Below are 22,500 nucleotides of genomic sequence, written 5' to 3' on the forward strand. Positions count from 1 at the left end.
CAACAACAACAACAACAACAACAACAACGTAAAAACATAAACACTGCAACAAACTGCTCTCCTTCTTCTTCTTCTTCTTCTTCTCACACACACCTGGCAGACAGGATGATGACTCGGGCCTCCAGGTCTTTGGCCTCCAGCAGCAGAGCCGTCAGGTTGGTGTCCGGGCTGAACAGCAGCACCTTCTCCGCCTGGAGCACCACAGCGCAGGGCGACAGGTGAGAGCGCAGGGCAACAGGTGATCAGGTGACAGTGCAGGTCAACAGGTGAGGGTGCAGGTCGACAGGTGAGGGTGCAGGTCGACAGGTGAGGGGGGAGGTCGACAGGTGAGGGTGCAGGTCGACAGGTGAGGGTGCAGGTCGACAGGTGAGGGTGCAGGTCGACAGGTGAGGGTGCAGGCCGGCAGGTCGACAGGTGGTCAGGTGACGGGGCAGGTCGACAGGTGACGGGGCAGGTCAACAGGTGAGGGTGCAGGTCGACAGGTGAGGGTGCAGGTCGACAGGTCGACAGGTGATCAGGTGACGGTGCAAGTCGACAGGTGAGGGTGCAGGTCGACAGGTGATCAGGTGACGGTGCAAGTCGACAGGTGAGGGTGCAGGTCGACAGGTGATCAGGTGACGGTGCAGGTGGACAGGTGATCAGGTGACGGTGCAGGTCGACAGGTGATCAGGTGACGGTGCAGGTCGACAGGTGACATCGTGGACATTGAGAAACACGGCAGAACAGAACAGCACAGAACACATCATAGGACAGGCATCATTAGCTGTGAACCGTCAGCGTCCCCGTCCCGCCCCGCCCCCGTTACCCCAGCCTCGACCATGCTCCCTCTCACCCACACCACCACGGGGGGGAGGAGGCGGGCCCAAAAAATGGAGACAAAAAGTGTTGAAGGTCTGCCGAACTGAAAGGAAACTCAAAGTCGAAGCTTGAAGACAGAAGGAGGGGCAAGAAGTTGTGCGTGGTGTGGTGGCACATGCAAACTGAGGCGCTGTCAAGACTCCAACCAACCAACCAATCAGGGACGTGCATGTTAGAGAGCGCTGATGCAACCGCAACTTAAACAAAAAGAGTTCGGGTGGAGAGAAGGAGGAGGAGGAGGAGGAGGAGGAGGAGGAGGAGGGAGTGGTTCATTTCCCAAAAGAAAAAGAAAAGTGATCGTGGAGGGCTCCTCAGACCTGCAGACAGAACCAAGCCTCAGCCTGGCTGCATGCAACCCTTCACATGGGGGGGGGTGGGGAGGGGGAGGAGGAGGAGGAGGAGGAGGAGGAGGAAGGGCGTCTCTCCTGCGAGTGTGAACCCATCCCCGGCGTGCAGGACTCATGAAAAATCAAAAGAACGTAAAGAGATGGTGGAGAAAAGACGAGCCACCAGGATAAGGTCTATCTCTGGATCGGAGTCTGGGGGGCGGGCGGGCGGGGGCGGACTGTGTTTGGCTACTACCGGGCGAGCTCAGAGATTGGTTGGGCGGCGTGCATCATTTGACCATGCAAAGTTTATACCTTGGGCGTTCTCCTGAAGTCAAAGTTCTGTTGGTCGAGGTTTTCATAGTTCCTGTTTTTAGTCTGATGGTGATGTGCACAGAGAAAACATGCAGACAGAAGGTTAACCACGGTCACAGGAAGTGACGCCACAGAGCATCAACACACCATCTGCCGCAGCCTGCCGGAGCACGCCGACGATCGCCGATCGACGCCTGGCCCAACCGCCTGTCCGCCCGTCTGTCCACCTGTCCCCTGTCTCCTGTTTCTTTTTTTTTTAAAATTATCAGTATTATTATCATTATTAATTATTATTTTAATTCTATTATTATATCAAAACGTTTTATTATGTTTATTTTAGTTGTTATTTTTATTATTATTTTATTTATTCATTATTATTATTATTATTATTATTATTATTATTATTATTATTATTATTATTATTATTATTATTATCATCACTCATCATATTCACTATTGTTTATCTGTAATATTATATATGTACCCCTCTGGTCATTATTGATATATTTTCCTCTATATAAACACATCAGGGATCAACCCACATCACTTTTTGTTTTCTGATCATGTCCCTGTCTTCTGCTGTCCCTGTCCTCTGCTGTCCCTGTCTTCTGCTGTCCCTGTCCTCTGCTGTCCCTGTCTTCTGCTGTCCCTGTCTTCTGCTGTCCCTGTCCTCTGCTGTCCCTGTCTTCTGCTGTCCCTGTCCTCTGCTGTCCCTGTCTTCTGCTGTCCCTGTCTTCTGCTGTCCCTGTCCTCTGCTGTCCCTGTCTTCTGCTGTCCCTGTCCTCTGCTGTCCCTGTCTTCTGCTGTCCCTGTCTTCTGCTGTCCCTGTCCTCTGCTGTCCCTGTCTTCTGCTGTCCCTGTCCTCGGCTCTCCCTGTCCTCTGATGTCCTGTCCTCGGCTGTCCCTGTCTTCTGCTGTCCCTGTCTTCTGCTGTCCCTGTCCTCTGCTGTCCCTGTCTTCTGCTGTCCCTGTCCTCGGCTCTCCCTGTCCTCTGATGTCCTGTCCTCGGCTGTCCCTGTCCTCGTCTGTCCCTGTCCTTGGCTGTCCCTGTCCTCGGCTCTCCCTGTCCTCGTCTGTCCCTGTCCTCGGCTGTCCCTGTCCTCTGCTGTCCCTGTCCTCTGCTGTCCCTGTCCTCGTCTGTCCCTGTCCTCTGCTGTCTCCTTCGCAGAGACACATAAAGCGGTCTTCCAGTGAGACGAGCAGATGAATGACTTCAGTGTTCGGTCTGTGTAGCGTCCTCGCTGTCTTCAGGTGTAAATTTAGATTTCAAAGCTGCCGTGAACGGAGCGCTTTTATTTTTAGAGCCGACGGAGAACAAAGAGCCGACGATCTGCCGTCGACCCGCGATTCATCCAAAAAACAACTTTTATTTTGGCTTCGGTGTGAAAATCAGAGATCAGCTGCTTCAACGTCAAAAACAAAACGCCGTTGCCGAAAACCGGATACCTGACTGTACCAGCTGACGACTTAACCCTTTAACAGCTGACTAAAACAACAACAACAAAGTCACAGCTGACAAAGTCATGGTTCAAAAAAATCTGAGGATTAAAAGTTCAGAATACGAAAAATGGAAAAATGTCCAGAAAACAGTATTTATGTTTAACTTAATTATATATTTAAATTATTCTTATTAGAAAAAAATTAAATTAATAAAAACATTTTTAGCACGTTCTTTCGTTTTTTTTCTTTATTTTTTGTTTGTTACCTCTTCTCATTCTTATTTTTATTTTTAGGTAATTCTAACTTGCAAATTTTTTCTTGTAATTTTTGGGCTGTTTCTTGCTCGACAGCCAAGTTTTATTACATTTTAAAGTGAGGAAGAAAATGACCTGAAAATTATCATAAAATAATCAAAAACTGGGGCAAAAATTTCAGAAAAACAGTGATTCACATCAATTAAATATTTAAAATAAAGTCACAGGAAAAAAACACATATTTTCTTACATTTTCTGTACTTATTTCGGGTCATTTTCTTGTTTACTTTTGGGTTTTTTTTTCTTTTCGTTTTCATCTTATTTTCAGGGTTTTTCTTGTTTTTTGTTTTTGGTACCTCAATATCTCAAATTTATTCTGCTATTATTTCAGGAAAACATTTTCATTATCTTAAGATTTTTAATTAATTATGTCGTTATCTCAGGAAGACACAGTTTCATTACCTCGAGATCCCGAAAAATGATCCTGTTATTTTGGCAAACAGAGCGGGAAATGTGTGAATGTTTGGCTGCTCTGGGCTTCCATAGACGTACTATGATTAGTACATAATAATCTTTGTTTTGGCTCTTTTACTCATCAGTGTTAGAAAAATGGACATTATACACACAATCTGTCTGACCTGTGTGTGTGTGTGTGTGTGTGTTATCTGCTGCATGGTGTGTGTGTGTGTGTGTGAGAGAGAGAGATGGTCGTCGTGGTTACATCATGAATCAGTTGACTTCACCTCGTCTCTAATGTGCTGTAATATTCATGTTCCTCCTCCAACATTCATGAGTCTCACTGTGAGACAGGAAGACACTTTTTACCGTCTCAACTTAAACCCATTGGGACATCGGGACTCTGGACTTTATTTTTACCTCCTTTTTTACGTCCGTGTCTCCGTCCTGTCCACGTTTAAACATAAACACGTCTCTGTGTCTCTGTCCTGTCCACATTTAATCATGAACACGTCTCTGTGTCTTCGTCCTCACTCACACATGTCTCTGTGTCTCCGTCGTGTCCACATTTAAACATAGACATGTCTCTGTGTTACTGTCCTCACTCACACATGTCTCTGTGTCTCCGTCGTGTCCACATTTAAACATAGACATGTCTCTGTGTTACTGTCCTCACTCACACGTCTCTGTGTCCCTGTCCTCATTCATGTCTCTGTGTCTCTGTGTCCCTGTCCCCATTCATGTCTCTGTGTCTCTGTTCTCACTCACATGTCTCTGTGTCTCTGTCCTTACTCACACGTCTCTGTCCACAGTGAATCATGTCCTCACGATCACCCCGTTTACAAACACAGTATATAAAGTGAAATATTGTCTGAGAGATTCAAATAACAACAGTTACACATTATATATATATATATATATAAAATGAAATAAAATAAAATATAACAAACTGCAAATTGTAAGAACTTTCTTTGTTGATTAATTGGAAAAATAATAATTCTTAGAAAAATATTTAAAAAATAAAAAAAACTATTTATTTGGAATAATACCAAATGTGTTTTATTCTAAATTAAAGCTGCAACATTCTGCAGATATTCGGACAGAATTTCATATCCTGTCCACTGATCGATTAACTGTCACAGCGACTGATTCGTTATCTTTATCCCAAAATAAACAAAACTAAAATAAAGTAAATCACTGCGACCTGAGCACTGTTCACGGCATCAACACATTCGTTATTATAATCCAGTAACATATAGATTACTCTGGATTATGAGTATTTTTACTTTTGATACTTTGACTTGTTACAGAGTACATCTTTATGGTGGTATTACTTCAGTAAAAAGGTGTGAGTATTTCTGCCCTCGGAGTATTAATACTCTTATTCTCTCTGTTGGGAGATTTATTATTTATTTATTTTAATTATTTTTTTAATATATTTTTTTGTTCTGCGTCTCGCTGAGACTCCTGAGACATCACAGAGGGAATAAAACCGTCCTTCTGTCTGTCTGACTCCCTCACAGACAGACACAGGGACGGATGGACGGACGGAGGGACGGAGGGACAGGCAGGTTAGCAGTGCGGCCGGTGAACAGCTGCGACAGAAGCAGCTGAGACGTGTTTGCACGACTCCGACTCCTTCAGCGATGAGATGAGACGACAAACAGACGGAGGTGAGGAACTGAAAGATGGACGGACACACAGACGGACATAGACAGGGACGGACAGAGAGAGACAGACAGAGAGAGACGGAGAGAACTGAAGAAAAATAACTTAATCTAAGGTTTATTTTACCTGGAATAAAGTAAAAACTAAGGTGAAAAAAACCATAAAAGAACAAAATTAAAACTAAAAAAAAGAGTAAAATAAAGTCAAACTCCACCAAGACGGCACACAAATTATTCCAGAACAGAAGATGTTTAGAACAGGGTTCATACAGTCAGGGAGAAGCCAAATTCAAGGACTTTCAAGCACTTTTTCAAGCACTCATTTGTATTTTAAAGCACAAATGTGTTTTTTCCAAAACTTTCTGTTGCAGGAAAATTATACAAATCATGAAATGGATCAAAAACCTGCTGACAGGCCCAGAGTGAACCGGTTATTGATTATCTGTTTGCTTTGATTCAGTGAAAGCGTGTGATTGGCTCACCGCGCTCATGCAGCTTTAGACAGGTTCAGTCTTATCAAGAACTTTCCAGGACTTTTCCAGGACCTTGAAGCAAATTTCAAAGACCATACATTCTCTGAAACGACCGTCGGCTCTCCTCATCGGTTCTTTTTTCATCTCTATAAAACAGATTTTTATATATATATGTTATTTTAAAAACACTGAATCCAGAACAGGACCAGAGCTGAATATTTGGTGTAATTTAGGGACTGTTTGTTATTTATTTTTGATGATTTCTGAAGAAAGGGCCATTTCCATGACTTTTCCAGGTTTTTCATGACCACACGACCCTGATCAGAAAATCATTGAAAACACGATCATTTAAATCTGATTTATAAAACGATCTCTATCCCCTCAGTTTCTGTTGGGTTTCCTAAAGTCTGATTTGGCGTCACAGTTGAATCTGTGAGTGCGTTTTCAGGAGGGGAGCGGCTGAGGCAGCGTGTAGGAACCCTGTTGGAAAGTGAGCATGGACATCATGGACACAGGACACAAGTCTGAAAACAGTCAAAATGTCCAAACTCGCACGGACCAAAGTCTCCCGTCTTTAACGCGTTGCTGCACACGCCTGTCCCCATGATCGCTGACCAGAAATATGACTGCCGAGAGGAGCCTGTCTCTGTCTGTCCTTACTTTCTGTCCTCACTTTCTGTCCTTGCTGTCTGTCCTCACTGTCTGTTCTTACTGTCTGTCCTCACTGTCTGTCCTGAGTGTCTGTCCTCACTGTCTGTCCTCGCTGTCTGTCCTCACTGTCTGTCCTTGCTGTCTGTCCTCGCTGTCTGTCCTTACTGTCTGTCCTCGCTGTCTGTCCTTACTGTCCACTTTTTGACCCAAAAATTACAAACCAAACTTGGTGGAGATTAAAAACAGAAACTCAACAGAAGAAGAAAGTGATGAAAGAGAAGCTGCTGTGACGCCTCCGGCAGAAAGAATGGAGGGATGATGGAGGTATGATGAATGGACGATGGAGGGGTGATGAATGGACGATGGAGGGATGATGGAGGGATGATGAATGGACGATGGAGGGATGATGGAGGGATGATTGAGGGATGATGAATGGACGATGGAGGGATGATTGAGGGATGATGGGGGATGTTGGATGGATGATGGATGGATGATTGAGGGATGATGGATGGATGATGGATGGATGATGGAGGGATGATTGAGGGATGATGAATGGATGATGGATGGATGATGGATGGATGAAGGAGGGATGATTGAGGGATGATGGGGGATGATGGGGGGATGATGGATGGATGATTGAGGGATGATGGGGGATGTTGGATGGATGATGGATGGATGCTTAAGGGATGATGGATGGATGTTGGATGGATGATGGATGGATGATTGAGGGATGATGGATGGATGATTGAGGGATGATGGGGGATGTGGGATGGATGATGGATGGATGATTGAGGGATGATGGATGGATGATGGATGGATGAAGGATGGATGATGGAGGGATGATGGAGGTATGATGGATGGATGAAGGAGGGATGATGGATGGATGATGGAGGGATGATGGATGGATGATTGAGGGATGATAGAGGGGTGATGGAGGGATGATGTAAGGATGATGGATGGATGATGGATGGATGATGGAGGGATGATGGAGGGATGATGTAAGGATGATGGATGGATGATGGAGGGATGATGTAAGGATGATGGATGGATGATGGATGGATGATGGAGGGATGATGGAGGGATGATGTAAGGATGATGGATGGATGATGGAGGGATGATGGAGGGATGATGGAGGGATGATGGAGGGATGATGGATGGATGATGGATGGATGATGGATGGATGATGGAGGGATGATGGAGGGATGATGTAAGGATGATGGATGGATGATGGATGGATGATGGAGGGATGATGGAGGGATGAACAGAGAGCAGTTTCACTTCTACAAACGTCTGTTTTCCATAAAAACTCCTGTCATTCTGCGTCCAAACATACGGAGGTGTCTCTTATTGCGTCCACACCGCTGATTCATCACAGACACCTGTGAGTCAGGCATCACCAACTGACGGACCACGGTCCGGAATCAGACCGAACCTCGGTCCTGTCCGGACCCGTGACCAAGTGGTAATAAAATGTCAGAATGAGAAGAATATTTTTAATGATTAACAGCACAGAAGTTTGACAGAAGCTGAAGTCAGAGTCCTGCAGTCAGGAGAGGTTGGCCTATTATCAGCACAATGTGCTTCAATTTACCTGAAGTTTGTTTCAGTTGGAGCTTTTCATTTTTATATAATGCTGGAAAGTTTAATAAATAATAATAAATCATATGTTTATTACACTCCAACACACCATGGTCACATGACACTGCGTCAGTGAACTATGAGGACAAACAACAAAACACACAAAAAAAGCTGAATAATAAATAATAACCTAATAACCGTGATATTGATTTTAGGTTTGAGGCTCGGACCTTTGCTGGGAGGACATTTTAGTAACTGGACCTCTGTGAGTTTTAGTAGAATAGGTCCTCCAGCTGGTGATGCTGTTCTACAGTATATTTGTCATGTTCAATGTCTGACAGAAAATAAATATTTAAACATAAATGAACCTGATGATATCTTCATATCTCACTGAGGAGTCAGAGGAACCTTTAAGCTCCACAGAAACACTGATCTGATGGATATCCTGATATATATCGATATCAAATGATATGAAAAAATTATCATGATAAGACTTTTTTCCGTATCGCCCAGCCCTACCTCACATGTACTTTTTATATGTTTTATCCTCATTAGCATAATTCTGTTATGTGAAACAAATAAACTAAAGTCAGCTGATCAACAACAACAAAAAACACTAATCTTTATACTGTTTCCTGTTTCATCAGCTAAAACATGATCAGTTCCTGATGTCATCAATGCGCTCAACTCAATCAGGACGTTAACAACAACACAACACAAAAACAACCAAAACTCTGTGTGTGTGTGTGTGTGTGTGTGTGTGTGTGTGTGTGTGTGTGTGTGTGTGTGTGGTGTGTGTGTGTGTGTGTAGAGTCACATTTTAAACATGTTTATAGAAGAGAAACTGCAGTCTGATGATGAGGAGTGAACTGATGACACACACACACACACACACACACACACACACACACACACACACACACACACACACTCAGCAGATTATTGTTTCTCATGCAGTGATCAACACACACACACAAACACGCACACACGCACACGCCTGGATTAGAACAAAGCGTACACAAACATTGTTACAGAAACACAGGATGATCAGCACACGCGTGTCCGCACACTGTCAGTGTGTGTATATGTGTGTGCATGTACAGTGTGTATATGTGTGTATATACTGTGCGTATATACAGTGTGTGTATATATGGAGTACGTATGTGTGTGTATAAATGTGTGTATATACAGTGTGTGTATACAGTGTGTATGTGTGTGTATATGTGTGTGTGTTTATATATGGAAGTGTGTGTATACAGGGAGTATGTATACGTGTGTGTATTTGTACGCTGTGTGTATTTTGGCGCACTGACCTTGGTCTCCCGCTCCTCCAGCAGCGTCTCCAGTCTCTTCTGCGCGGCTCGTCCTTCGTGGTCGTCGCTGACGATGAGGATGATGTGGTTCCACCTGAACTCTCTCATCAGGTCGAACCACACCTGAGCCTGGTGGGAGTACGGAGGCACCGTCCTCAGGAACGACAGGTGGATGCTCTGAGGAGACATTTTTTACCTGATCAGGATGGTGAATATTTAGCTTGTAGAGTGATCTGATGCTTTTTTTGGGTGTTTTAATTTGATGCAGAGCAGAACACCAGAAACAAAAACACAGTATGAGGCAGTTTATTTGTTCTCTTTGCTGAAGTCATGAGCACTCATTTAATTTCAGCTCCTGCTGTGCTCTCCGCTGTAAAGCGTGGTGTTTCTCCGCCCTGCTCCGAGGAGAGAGGCTGCTCTGCAGGGACAGAGGGATTATACAGAGGGTTTGTCATCTTGTACTCTATTCTGTAAAATAAACAAAGAAATCCTAAAATGACTAATGCACTGCAGAGCTGTTCATTTATTGTTACTGTCAACCACAGGCTGTAGGTTTTATTGATTTTATTAACTTTTAAGAAGCCTTCTGAAAGTGTGCACTGTACAGCTGTATTATCTACAAAAACAGACGTATCGGATTGGAACTCGGTATCTGCAGACACTCGATATTGAATGACTTGGATCGGGGTGGGGGTCGGGACATCCATGGTTATCAATGAAGTGCAGCAGATGATGTTCATGTAAACTGACATTTGAAGGAGGAAATGTGAGCTGTGACTCTCACTAACTGAAGATAATAACACCTGAGAAACTCAAAAACAGCTCACATCACACGAGTTTCAGGCGCCGCACAGCGAGACATGGTTTAAAAATAAAAGCAGGAGGAAAGTCTCATGGATTATAGACGGTATCTGTCCTGTCACTGTATCCAGACCAGCAGGTGAAGAGCACAGAACCAGTGTGTGCTGGTTTGTGTTGAACCAGTTAGAGAGGCCAGAGGGGGACTGGTGTCAGACCAGAACAGGCTGCTGTGAGTCATCAGAGGAAAAGTGTTTTGTGATTTTGCATGAATGACTCTCCTCACCACAGAGATCTGTCTCTGGTTTCAGTTTGTAATGTGGATGAATTAACCCTTTAAATCTCAGTGCAGTGACTCTGCCCCCCCCCTCCCACCCCCTCACCTGAAGCCTGATAAACACCTGAATATTTCATCACTGCTCTGATTCTGGACCAGCAGACAGACTGCAGCTCACTGGGAGTGCTGGGACGCTCCCTGATATTCTGGGACGTTCTGGGTCTGAATGATTCCATCAATATTAGAAGAGCTGAGAGACTCTGAGTGGTTTCCAGTTCACTCACACAGCTCAGAGGCTCCCAACTGGGACAAACTGGACTAAATATTCTACAACCTGCACTTAATGGAGCCTGAAGGCAACACAGCAGAGTCACACCTGAACACACACACACACCTGAACACACACACACACACACACACACACACCTGAACACACACACACACACACACACACACACACACACACACACACACACACACACACACACACACCTAAACACAGCAGACGCTCACACCGAGCTCCAGTGAACCCTCTGAACTCTTTCTCATACTGAACAGAACTGTGAGTTTTCTTCTGACATACAGAGATAAATTGTGAGTTTAAAGGTAAAAACACCTGGAAGTCATCTGCAGACCAGTGGAGGGAGATTACTGTCAGATTTCTGATAATGAGCCTCAGTGGAAGGTCATGCAGAGAAAATGTGAAAGGACCCAGTATGGAGCCCTGAGGAACACCGTCATGAAGACACAAAGAAACTAAAGCAGCATGAAGTGTGGAAACAGGTGTAAAACCACTGGAAAGCTCTCGGGAGGCTGCAGGTGTAAACAGTGATTTGGGTTACCTTGTCGGAGTAGATGGACATGCGAGTCGTCAGGCCGACCACAGGGATCCGGTAGAAACCAGCAGTGTAGGAGACGGGTGTCGGAGTCAGGTGGTCGTTGGACTGCGGAGGGTGACTGACGAGGATCGCATAGACCTGACAAAAAAGTTTAATCATTTAACCTGAGTTACGCTGGAAGATCATCTCCAACCTGTCTGATAAACCATATTTTTCAAGTTAAATTGTCTCCAACATGAAAGAGGGTAGAACTGTACTCAAATTAGATCTTAACAATTTAAAAATGTAAAATGCATTTTAAGTGACTGTAATACTTTAACTACATTTTATTGATTTTACTTACAGACTTAATACTTATGGAGGATATTTTTGGTCATAATCAAATTAAAACTCCAAATATAAAATTAAAAAAGAGATCAAATCAAAAAGAAATGTTTACTTCAATACGAGGATTAATCGAGCCATAATTAAACTTTGAGAGAAAAGGTAAATTGAAAAAGCAAATTTCAAATATGAAATGATAATTTGAAGATGTAAAGTGAGAATAAAAAGGTGAAATTTAAATGCAAAAGCTTGAATTGAAGTCTTACATTGTAAACATGATATTGAAAATGGCAATAAAAAAAAAGAAACATCAAATATGAAACTTAAAATGGGACATGGAAAAGATTACAGAGAAATACTTATATCAAAGGCCTAAACAGAAAAAATTGATATTTTTATTTATTGATTAATTCATTTATTTATTACATTTCCTCTTCATTCTTTGGTATATTAAATTTCATCTTTTCCATTTTCCAATTTGACATTTTGAATTATCTGACATTTTCAATGCAGGACTTTTCCTGTAACAGAGTATTTTCACTGTGTGGTATTAGTACTGTCACTTGTGAGTATGTCATGATGAAACTTCTAATCACCATAAATTATTTCAAGTTCAGAGTCGATGATTTATTCATCGTCATGTGAAGAACACGCAGTCGTAAGATCTCAGGCTCCGCCGACACGATCGTTAAATATGCATTAAAAGAAAATCATGCCAGTGAAAATGAGGATCTGATTCACGAAACTGTGTAAAAGGACAAAAAAAAACATGTTAAATATATATGAATAAACTGCAGCGCTGCACGTCTTTACAGTGAAGGTTTTACAGAAATACGACGGACGGAGACGTGTAACATGAACGCAGCAGAACGAGACGGTTTGTCAAATGATTTCTACATCACACATGTACAGTGTGTGTGTGTGTGTGTGTGTGTGTGTGTGTGTGTGTGTGTGTGTGTGTGTGTGTGTGTGTGTGTGTGTGCGTGCTGGCTCTATAATCCCTCCATCTCTCCTCTGGGAGGATGGACGGATTACATCTCTGCTTCTGCAGAGAGAGAAAGTTAATCTGACGTTCATCTCTCCGTCTCTCCATTGCTCTGATTGTCTCTGTGTCTCTGTCTCTCTGATTGTCTCTGTCTCTCTGATTGTCTCTGTCTCTCTGATTGTCTCTGTCTCTCTGATTGTCTCTGTCTCTCTGATTGTCTCTGACTGTCTCTCTCTGATTGTCTCTGTCTCTCTGATTGTCTCTGTCTCTCTGATTGTCTCTGACTGTCTCTCTCTGATTGTCTGTCTCTCTGATTGTCTCTGACTGTCTCTCTGATTGTCTCTGTCTCTCTGATTGTCTCTGACTGTCTCTCTCTGATTGTCTGTCTCTCTGATTGTCTCTGTCTCTCTGATTGTCTCTGTCTCTCTGATTGTCTCTGACTGTCTCTCTCTGATTGTCTGTCTCTCTGATTGTCTCTGACTGTCTCTCTCTGATTGTCTGTCTCTCTGATTGTCTCTGACTGTCTCTCTCTGATTGTCTCTGTCTCTCTGATTGTCTCTGACTGTCTCTCTCTGATTGTCTGTCTCTCTGATTGTCTCTGACTGTCTCTCTGATTGTCTCTGTCTCTCTGATTGTCTCTGTCTCTCTGATTGTCTCTGTCTGTCTCTCTCTGATTGTCTGTCTCTCTGTTTGTCTCTGTCTCTCTGATTGTCTCTGACTGTCTCTCTGATTGTCTCTGTCTCTCTGATTGTCTCTGACTGTCTCTCTGATTGTCTCTGTCTCTCTGATTGTCTCTGTCTCTCTGATTGTCTCTGTCTCTCTGATTGTCTCTGACTGTCTCTCTGATTGTCTCTGTCTCTCTGATTGTCTCTGTCTCTCTGATTGTCTCTGACTGTCTCTCTCTGATTGTCTCTGTCTCTCTGATTGTCTCTGACTGTCTCTCTCTGATTGTCTCTGTCTCTCTGATTGTCTCTGTCTCTCTGATTGTCTCTGACTGTCTCTCTCTGATTGTCTGTCTCTGATTGTCTCTGTCTCTCTGATTGTCTCTGACTGTCTCTCTGATTGTCTCTGTCTCTCTGATTGTCTCTGACTGTCTCTCTCTGATTGTCTCTGTCTCTCTGATTGTCTCTGTCTCTCTGATTGTCTCTGACTGTCTCTCTCAGAGCGTCCGTCCGACTGGTTGCCGCCATGTTGGCCTCGTTTCCTCTCCTCGTTGTGTTTCTGTGATTTTTAGATTTCTGTTCTGACTCCAGTTTTTTGGGTAAAATCTGAGCAGAGAAACAAACTCTTAGTTCCTCCGGTGATCGACACACTGACAGATGAGCTTCTCTGAATCACGGCGGCTGTTTCGTGATTCATCCCGACAGGTTTCCACTTTAACGTCAGACAAACGTCTGAGAAACAAAAGCCTTCGAGCGGCTCAGCGGGTTCATCTGGTCCAGACCCGAGAACCCGCCCACCGATATCCGCCAATCACTCCTTTCTCCATTAAAGTCCAGTCAGCGCCACAGGAGGACCAACCGTCAGCCGATCAGAGCCCTGCTGGACTAACGTTGTTTTCAAGGAGTTTTCAGGACGAGGAGCAGGGACACAACGCCGTGAGATTTGAACCGTACGATAACAAAATAACACGAAAAAGTGTGAGTTTCACTGTTACACGGCGTTATTAGAACGACCAGTCAGAATGAAAACAGAAGATTCACTGACCAAAGCTTTTAACCATCACCGAGTTTTCTCTGTCGGGAAAAACCTTTCTGAAAATAACTGCCATAAAGACCAGATTCTCCGTCCAGCTGCAGATAAGTAGATGTACGCGGTAGGGCTCGGCCACACGGCCGAAAAATAAAATCCAATCCATTTTTTCCTCTTCAAAACAAACGACAAATGAAATGACTCAAAAAAAGGTTTTGCTTTGATTTTAGCGATAAAGTTGAAAAACAGCAAACAGAAACGTGCAGGGTTTCGGGTCAGTTTAGCCACAGAAACATTCGTGAAAATGAGCGAATCTGAAATCATACAGCAGTCGTTCAACATTAGTTTGTGTTAACAGGCGATGTCAGACCAGACGACGGCTCCTCCAACAGGCGAGGCGGCAGGAAGCTCACAGCTGATAGTTTTTAGCGTGTGGAGAAACCTGCAGGTTTCCGTCCGTCCGTCCTGAAGAGGCATCCCTCCTCAGCCGCTCCTCCGGAGGTTTCTTTTATCATTATCATTCTATATTGACTCCGGGGAAGTTTCTTTTTGTGAAAATGGAAAATAAAAAGTTTGAAAACAATAAAAAAAAGAAAAGACAATTACTGCGGAAGCCCAAACGGAGTGACAGAGGAAGTTATTATTCTCATTTTAAAAATCCTCCTAAACCAAATATTCATAATAATCAATAAAATCGATTCATTTCTCAGCTATAGTTCACTTTATGAAAGATGACCAGAAACCTTCAGACCACAGTAAACCTTAAACTGGAATACCGCCGCAGCTCCACTGAGGAGTAACGCCGACAACGCAGATGACAATGACGCAGACGACAACGACGCAGATGACAACAACGCAGACGCAGACGACAACGACGCAGACAACAACAACGCAGACAACAACAGTGCAGACGACAACAACGCAGATGCAGACGACAACGACGCAGACAACAACAACGCAGACAACAACAGTGCAGACGACAACAACGCAGATGCAGACGACAACGACGCAGACGACAACGACACAGATGACGCAGACGCAGACGACGCAGACGACGCAGATGCAGACGACAACAACGCAGACGACAACGACGCAGACGCAGACGACGCAGACGCAGACGACGCAGACGACAACGACGCAGACGAAGACGCCGATATTCAAGCTGATTCGTCTTCTAACTTTCTTCTCAACGTCACCCGTCATCGTTTGCTGCTGCACTCTGAAAACACCAGTAAAACCAGCATGTTGTCATGGCAACTGATGTTGGTGGAAGAAGTTTGCCTTCGGGGCTTTCTGGCAGAAAGTCTTTTCTTGATTAAGATCAGAGAAAAAGGTTTGAGTTCAAATGAAAAGAAAAAAACCGCCTGAAGGCAAATTTCTCCTCCGTGGACGCAAAATGACGTCACACTCAGGCAGACGCGTTCCCCAAAAACCCTCAGACACCAGTTAGAGGGGACGCCATGACGACCGAGGACGGACACACAGAGACGATTGAGACGAGACGAGATGAGAATCTGATCTGAGAGCTGCTGAGTTTTTCGTGGAGGAAAATAGTGGAAGACCAAAGTGAAGCAGCGAGGCCAGAGACAGACGAGTTGTCTCTGACAGTCAGATTTGTTTTTATGAGTCTAATGACAGATTCAGAGCTGCACGTCACAAACACGCTGCTGCTGCTGCTGCTGCTGCTGCTGCTGCTGCTGCTGCTGCTGCTGCTTTAATGCTGCTCGTAAATAAAAACCCTTTATGAATGTTATGTTTTATCCCCGCATCAGTCTGACTCATCACTTCCTGCTTTGTTTTTATGTAAAAACTGTAAAACTCATTAAAAAATGAACAGAAAACAAAATAAATCACGACAATCTGCCAACAACAACAACAACAACATCATCTGATAAATAAATCACAATATTAAATAAACATTAAATATTACATCAAATTTAATCAAAAATCACTCCTGTTACTCTCTCAAACTGGTGTCAACATAATTAAAACGAGTTTGCTGATGAATCGGATCTGACGTATTTGAATTTCATTCTTAATTTCACACACGCTCGTATCACTGTGCGCATTAAATATTGATTATTTGATTTTCACTTTATTTTTTAACCAACAACGGTCCTAATCATGAATATCAAATATTCATAAATTTTTTTAGAATTTTAACCCTTTAAATGTCAGGTTTTTGTCATCATGCCACAATGTTTTTAGAATTTAAAAAAATATAGATTTTTTTTTCAATTTATGAAAGCCTGGGATATCTCAATAAGTAGCAGCAACATTAATTTTTATATATAATTATTTTTTGTGCCGTGTCAAATACTCATATCGCTTTGCACACAAAACGCACTTGTCAAAATCAGGCTATCAAATATTATACGTTAATATGATTTTATACTTTCATTGAGTTTATTTTTAACCAACATCAGTCCAAATCATAAATATCAAATATGCATTAATTTTCAGAATTTTAATCCTTTAAATGGCAGGTTTTTGTCATGATGCCACTATGTTTTTAGATTAAATTTCTAAAAAATAGGAAATAGCATGTATTTCCTCCATATGCCAAATATGGTCAAAATGACCTCATCAGGTGGAAAATAGTCAAAATGACAAATTCAGAGTCAAAAGCCCAGAATGACACCCAGAAATAATACAAGTCCTGTTTTTCTGCTCTGATGGCTGTGGGATCAAAAATGTCAGTTTGAATGGGTTTCAATGGAGCATTTTTGGACCTGAACAGTCTGAATGTAACTATTTAGTTTCCACAGTGTATTTTAGACTTATTGTAGGAGCTGAGCTGCAAATTCACTGATTACACTCAAATACACAATCTGGACTACATTTAGGACACATGCATCAACACACACACAGTTATCACAACAGGAAGAAGAAAAGAGACTAAAATGAGACAAACAGGCCCTGAAGGGTTAAATGAAATCAGGAATCTTGTTTAAATTTGCTTCAACTTTAAAGTAAACCTGAAGGTAAACCTGTCAGCAGGTTTCAGAGGAGCTGAGGAGGCGTGTGGCGGTGGGTCGTGTGGCGGTGGGTCGTGTGGCGGTGGGTCGTGTGGCGGTGGGTCGTGTGGCGGTGGGTCGTGTGGCGGGAGGCGTCTCACCTGGTTGGAGATGAGGTCCTCACAGACGGACAGGGCCATCTGGATGGCGTTGGGTTTGTGTGTGACGGAGATGGCGTTCATCTTGAACTTCTCCTTCCCGTACAGCGTGTTGGCCTGGCTCACCGCCTCCTTGAACACCTGCTCGTAACGCTTCTGACTCAGCACGGCACCGATGTTCACCAGCCGGGGCTCGCAACTGCCGCGAGCGACCGAGCAGCACTGCAGCACGGTGAGGAGGAGCACGCCACGGAGGAGCTCCACTGAGGAGGAGGAGGAGGAGGAAGGTCAGACCACAGAGACGCTAACAGCTGCGTGAGTGCTGACGTCAGCAGGTGATTAGCATCATAGCTTAGCATTTAGCACGCTAACATTAGCTAGCGCCGGTAAACACAGAGTCGACGTTTCTGCAGAGATGAAGAATTAAAGTGCTGGACGCATTAAAACGTGACGTTAAAGATCTGTAAATCATTTCTGTGAATTATCATTAAACACGAAACAACATCAGTGACATTAAGGAAAAATTAGACGCATTAATTAGGGACAGTTAGTTATTTATGGGGGTGCACACACACTTATTTAAACACTTGTTTTGCAGATATTTTGTACTGATTTTACCACCGATTTTAAAAGGTTGGGTTTTCTAAAATTTTTAAAGAAAATATTTTGGCGATTTTTATTTTCTTACAAAAAAACTGGTAATTTTTTTTTAACCTTCAAACATTTCAGGCTGATTAATAAAGAAAACAAGCCTTCTTATTTTGTTTTAATTCACTAATGAAGTGAAAATGACCTCAATTATCTGTCTTTATCTTTACATACTCAGAAACTGTAAAAATGGAAACGATGTTTGGACTTTTGGATTTCTGACGGTCCTCGAACGGGACGAGCTGCAGTCAAACTGGACGCAGACAGAAGAACGAAAGGCGGGTTTGATGTTTAGTTAATGTGGATAAAAGAGGATGTGTTGAAGTTCGCACTGGGTGACGCTCTGCGTCTTCTTCAGGTGATTTTAACGGTGTCACACCTGTGCATATGAAGTGGGCGGAGCTTCTCTGTATAAGATCGACGTTGTGAAGTTATGGTGTTGAACCGGCCGTTTTTTGGATGTTTTTGTGGTGATGCTTATTTAAAAAGTTTGAACTAACTGCACTTATTTCACTGCGTTGTTCATATTTGTGAAATCAAACTGAATATTTGGTCATTTTTCTGAGATGTGGACATCAGACCACCAGCAGCAGATCTCTGCAGATCCCCAAATCCTTTTTAACGCCGCGAGTCGTGAGCAGATCCAGTGAAGAGTGAGCGAGAGCAGCGAGCAGGAGCTGCTCTCATCTGAGACGGCTGAATTACTTATTATCTCTCTTTAACCCTTTGAACCCCAGCAAACTGGCTTAATTTCTTTTCAAATATGGGCAGAGGCCAATGAGCAACTTAAGAAATTACCCAAAAATAGAAAAAAAAGTAAAAACAATTATGAGAAAATATCCTGAAAATTAGCAAGAAAAGTCAAAAACAAAAAGAAAAGAAAATGACCACAAAAAATTGCAGAAAATTAAACCATTAATTAATTAACTAAATGTTTATTTAAAGGGCCAAAGCATATGACTGTCAGTACTGATTATTTTACAATAATACAATAATTCATAAAGAGAACAAAAGCCACGCCCACCACCTGCTGTCCAATCCGGTGGTTTGGACTGGTGACAGTGGGCGTAACTTCATATTTATAAAGGTGGATCCCTGATTGGTTCTTTAATAATAATAACTGTTTATATATATATGCCACAAATTAATGCATAAAATGCAACAAATGCAACGTAACAACATAAGATCGTTAAAAGATGATTAAAATATTGAGATTTATTCCTTCAACTGTAAAAATGAACTCAATATTCTGACTTTAATCTTTACATCTTTCTTTAATTTTAACTTTTTAATTTCTCACAATTATAAACTGAATGTTATTATTTTGTTTTTATGTAACCCGCCGTCGTCTTCTGATGGCAGAGTTGTGGACAGATTATGTAACAGAGTATTTGATCTTAATTTTAATAATTTGAAATTAAAAAAATAAAGCAGATGGATGATCTTCAGCACATAATGAACAAAAAAAGGCCAAATTCTGAAAGTTAAATTAGTGAAAGGAGAGAGTGATGCAGAGGATGCTGCTTTGTGCGTTCATGATTTATTTTTCTCACGCAGAGGTGACTTTATCTTAAACTAAGAGGAGCTGACCGAAAATGTATTAATTATTCATGAATTCATTAATGATGTTAAAATAATGGCACGGTGCAAACAGGCAGACACAAACAGATTCAAAATTTTAAAAATAAATGCATTAAATTAAATAAAGAGTCGCTCACTGTTTGCAGCTCCGGGTCTGACAGGTCCTGGTCCCGGTCCCGATCCTGGTTCTGCAGCAGATGAACGCTCCTCCTCGGGGGTCCGGATTCCCAGACTGCGTGCTGGAGTCGGTCTCCTGTTGATTTCACCGTCTGAGCGGGTTAAATCCCGGCGGTGTCTCCGGTGTGATCCCGGTCCCGTCAGCAGGTGTCCGGTCCGGTTCGGTCCGGTGTGTGGGCTCCTTCAGGTTAAAGGTGCGTGTTGTTGTTTTTGTTGTTTTATTGATTAATAAATGAAAAATGAAGACGCTCCGGTGCCGTGTGTTGTCGGTTGTCCGTCCTCACCGTGTCACACCGGAGCCTTAAATCCCGGTTTCTTCTTCTTTGGTGGCAGAAATGTTGTTTTTCGTTGACAGTTTAAACCGCGCTGACATTGTTGGAAGCGTCTCGCGCGCCGTCCTGTTGATTCACCGTGTCTTCATCACGTCGCTCCCAAACACGAACACCGAATTAAATCACGTTATTTCCTTTATTTGCTTTCCTCCGTGAATCCTCCGGTCTGAGCGGCGGACCGGCTCCGGTGCTCGGTGTCTTTTCCGTCGGTTGATGCTCGCGGACTTCCAGATGACCTGAAGCTCGCGAGCCCGCGGTCCGTCCTTGGATCTTGCGCGCTCACGAGACAGGAGGAGAGGAGGCGCGCGGCCGCTGGGGGCGCGTCCACGAGCGTCTCTCTAGTGTGTGTGTGTGTGTGTGTGTGTTGAATTAATGAAGCGGCACGTGCTCATTCCCGCGCGCTCACAAACATACCTTCACAGTGAGGGGCAGATTCACACCTGATGTTCAGTCTCTACATCCGCTTATTTCAGATTTTATCATCAGGGACTGTGGTCTATTTATCAGAGGAGGGAGGCGGTGTTTGTTTTTAAAGGCAGCATGTTGTTTTTTATTTTTTATTTTTTTTTAGAAAATCACAAGAAAGAAAAAAAAAACTAAAAATCACCAAAATATTTTTTAAAAATCACCAACAATTATTAAAGAATAAACGCCGCAAACGTCTAAAAAGAATAAAGGTGTTGAATTGTAAAATAAAATAAATGTAAAATAAATAAAAGAACTGACCCAAAACATTTTCAAAGAAAGAGAAACTTACAAAAAATTATTTAAGAAAACAAAACGACTAAACTCATTAAATATAAAGTGCAGCCATTTAAAGTCGTATACAGCCATATTCAAAAACAAGTCCCCAGTGCTGCACCACCCCCTCTCCTCTCATAAAATAATGAACAGTCCCTAAATCACTTTAATGAATAAAACAATTCTAATAAAAAAAACCCTAAACAAAACAAACTGAAGAAACTAAAGGTCCTTTGAGCAGGTGGAGCTGTTCTGGAGGTTTCTATCATATTGCATGGTCTTCATCTGCAGATGCACCTCCTCTTTATAAGATAATCACTTCGTTCATCCAGAGGGAACATGAAGCTGCTGCAGAGCAAAGACAGGCGATTACACAAAATATAGTCAATAACAATGATCAATATGGTGCAAACAATGTCAGAAAGTACAAGTTTGATCTGGATTCAGCAAAACAATCTCAACATTTATTCCTTCATAAATTAATTAAACACAAACAAATGTATGAGCCTTTGATTAATTAATATTTCACTTGAAATTGATATTGGTACATGTGGGAAGTGCAGATCTGGACCTGAGCGCAGACGATGCAGACAGAGGACGGAGCCTGACAGACAGCGAGCTCCAGGTGCAGGCTGACGAGGGGCAGTGAGAGCAGGTGAGCAGGTGGGAGTCCGAGGACACCTGGTGGACAGGTAGAGAATCACAATGATGAGGTCTGAGCATCATATAGAAACACAGACCTCACAGAGTAATGACGGTGTGTCAGGGTTGACGTCATCTGACTGTAAACAAGCACAGGTAAACAAGCACAGGTAAACAGGCACAGGTAAACAAGCACAGATAAACAGGCACAGGTAAACAAGCACAGGTAAACAGGCACAGGTAAACAGGCACAGGTAAACAAGCACAGGTAAACAGGCACAGGTAAACAAGCACAGGTAAACAAGCACAGGTAAACAGGCACAGGTAAACAGGCACAGGTAAACAAGCACAGGTAAACAGGCACAGGTAAACAAGCACAGGTAAACAGGCACAGGTAAACAGGCACAGGTAAACAAGCACAGGTAAACAGGCACAGGTAAACAAGCACAGGTAAACAAGCACAGGTAAACAGGCACAGGTAAACAGGCACAGGTAAACAAGCACAGGTAAACAGGCACAGGTAAACAAGCACAGGTAAACAAACACAGGCAAACAGGCACAGGTAAACAGGCACAGGTAAACAAGCACAGGTAAACAGGCACAGGTAAACAAGCACAGGTAAACAGGCACAGGTAAACAGGCACAGGTAAACAAACACAGGCAAACAGGCACAGGTAAACAAGCACAGGTAAACAAGCACAGGTAAACAGGCACAGGTAAACAAGCACAGGTAAACAAGCACAGGTAAACAGGCACAGGTAAACAGGCACAGGTAAACAAGCACAGGTAAACAGCCCGCTCAGCACTCTGCCCTCAGGCTGACGGACCACACACAGCATCCAGCCCTGACCCACTGCAACAAGACCTCCGCACAAGAGCTCCAGTAAACCAGTTCCAGTAAACCAGCTCCAGTGAACCAGCTCCAGTAAACCAGCTCCAGTAAACCAGCTCCAGTGAACCAGCTCCAGTAAACCAGCTCCAGTAACCTAGCTGCCATCTGAGGACAGCACTTTATGTT

General features: G+C 43.1%; 1 protein-coding gene across 3 annotated transcripts in view; it reads right to left on the reverse strand.

The window, feature by feature from the left end:
• Positions 1-22,500, reverse strand: part of grin1b (glutamate receptor, ionotropic, N-methyl D-aspartate 1b) — a 79,342-nt gene that overhangs the window by 51,048 nt on the left and 5,794 nt on the right. The window contains exons 3-9 of one of the 3 annotated variants that reach the window (XM_088076120.1): positions 21,412-21,521; positions 19,728-21,188; positions 17,365-17,624; positions 11,249-11,383; positions 9,332-9,508; positions 1,500-1,562; positions 94-191 (exon numbers count right to left, since the gene is read on the reverse strand). In XM_088076120.1, coding sequence (XP_087932246.1) covers positions 94-191; positions 1,500-1,562; positions 9,332-9,508; positions 11,249-11,383; positions 17,365-17,624; position 19,728 — 734 coding nt within the window. In that variant the 5' untranslated portion in view covers positions 19,729-21,188; positions 21,412-21,521. Of the gene's footprint in view, positions 1-93; positions 192-1,499; positions 1,563-9,331; positions 9,509-11,248; positions 11,384-17,364; positions 17,625-19,727; positions 21,189-21,411; positions 21,522-22,500 lie in introns of those variants that run through there. The other 2 variants (XM_088076121.1, XM_088076122.1) reach the window with 2 other exon arrangements.

This window comes from Plectropomus leopardus, chromosome 4 (assembly GCF_026936395.1).
Source record: "Plectropomus leopardus strain MGB_pleo_1.0 chromosome 4, ASM2693639v1, whole genome shotgun sequence".
NCBI classification, from domain to species: Eukaryota; Metazoa; Chordata; class Actinopteri; order Perciformes; family Serranidae; genus Plectropomus; species Plectropomus leopardus.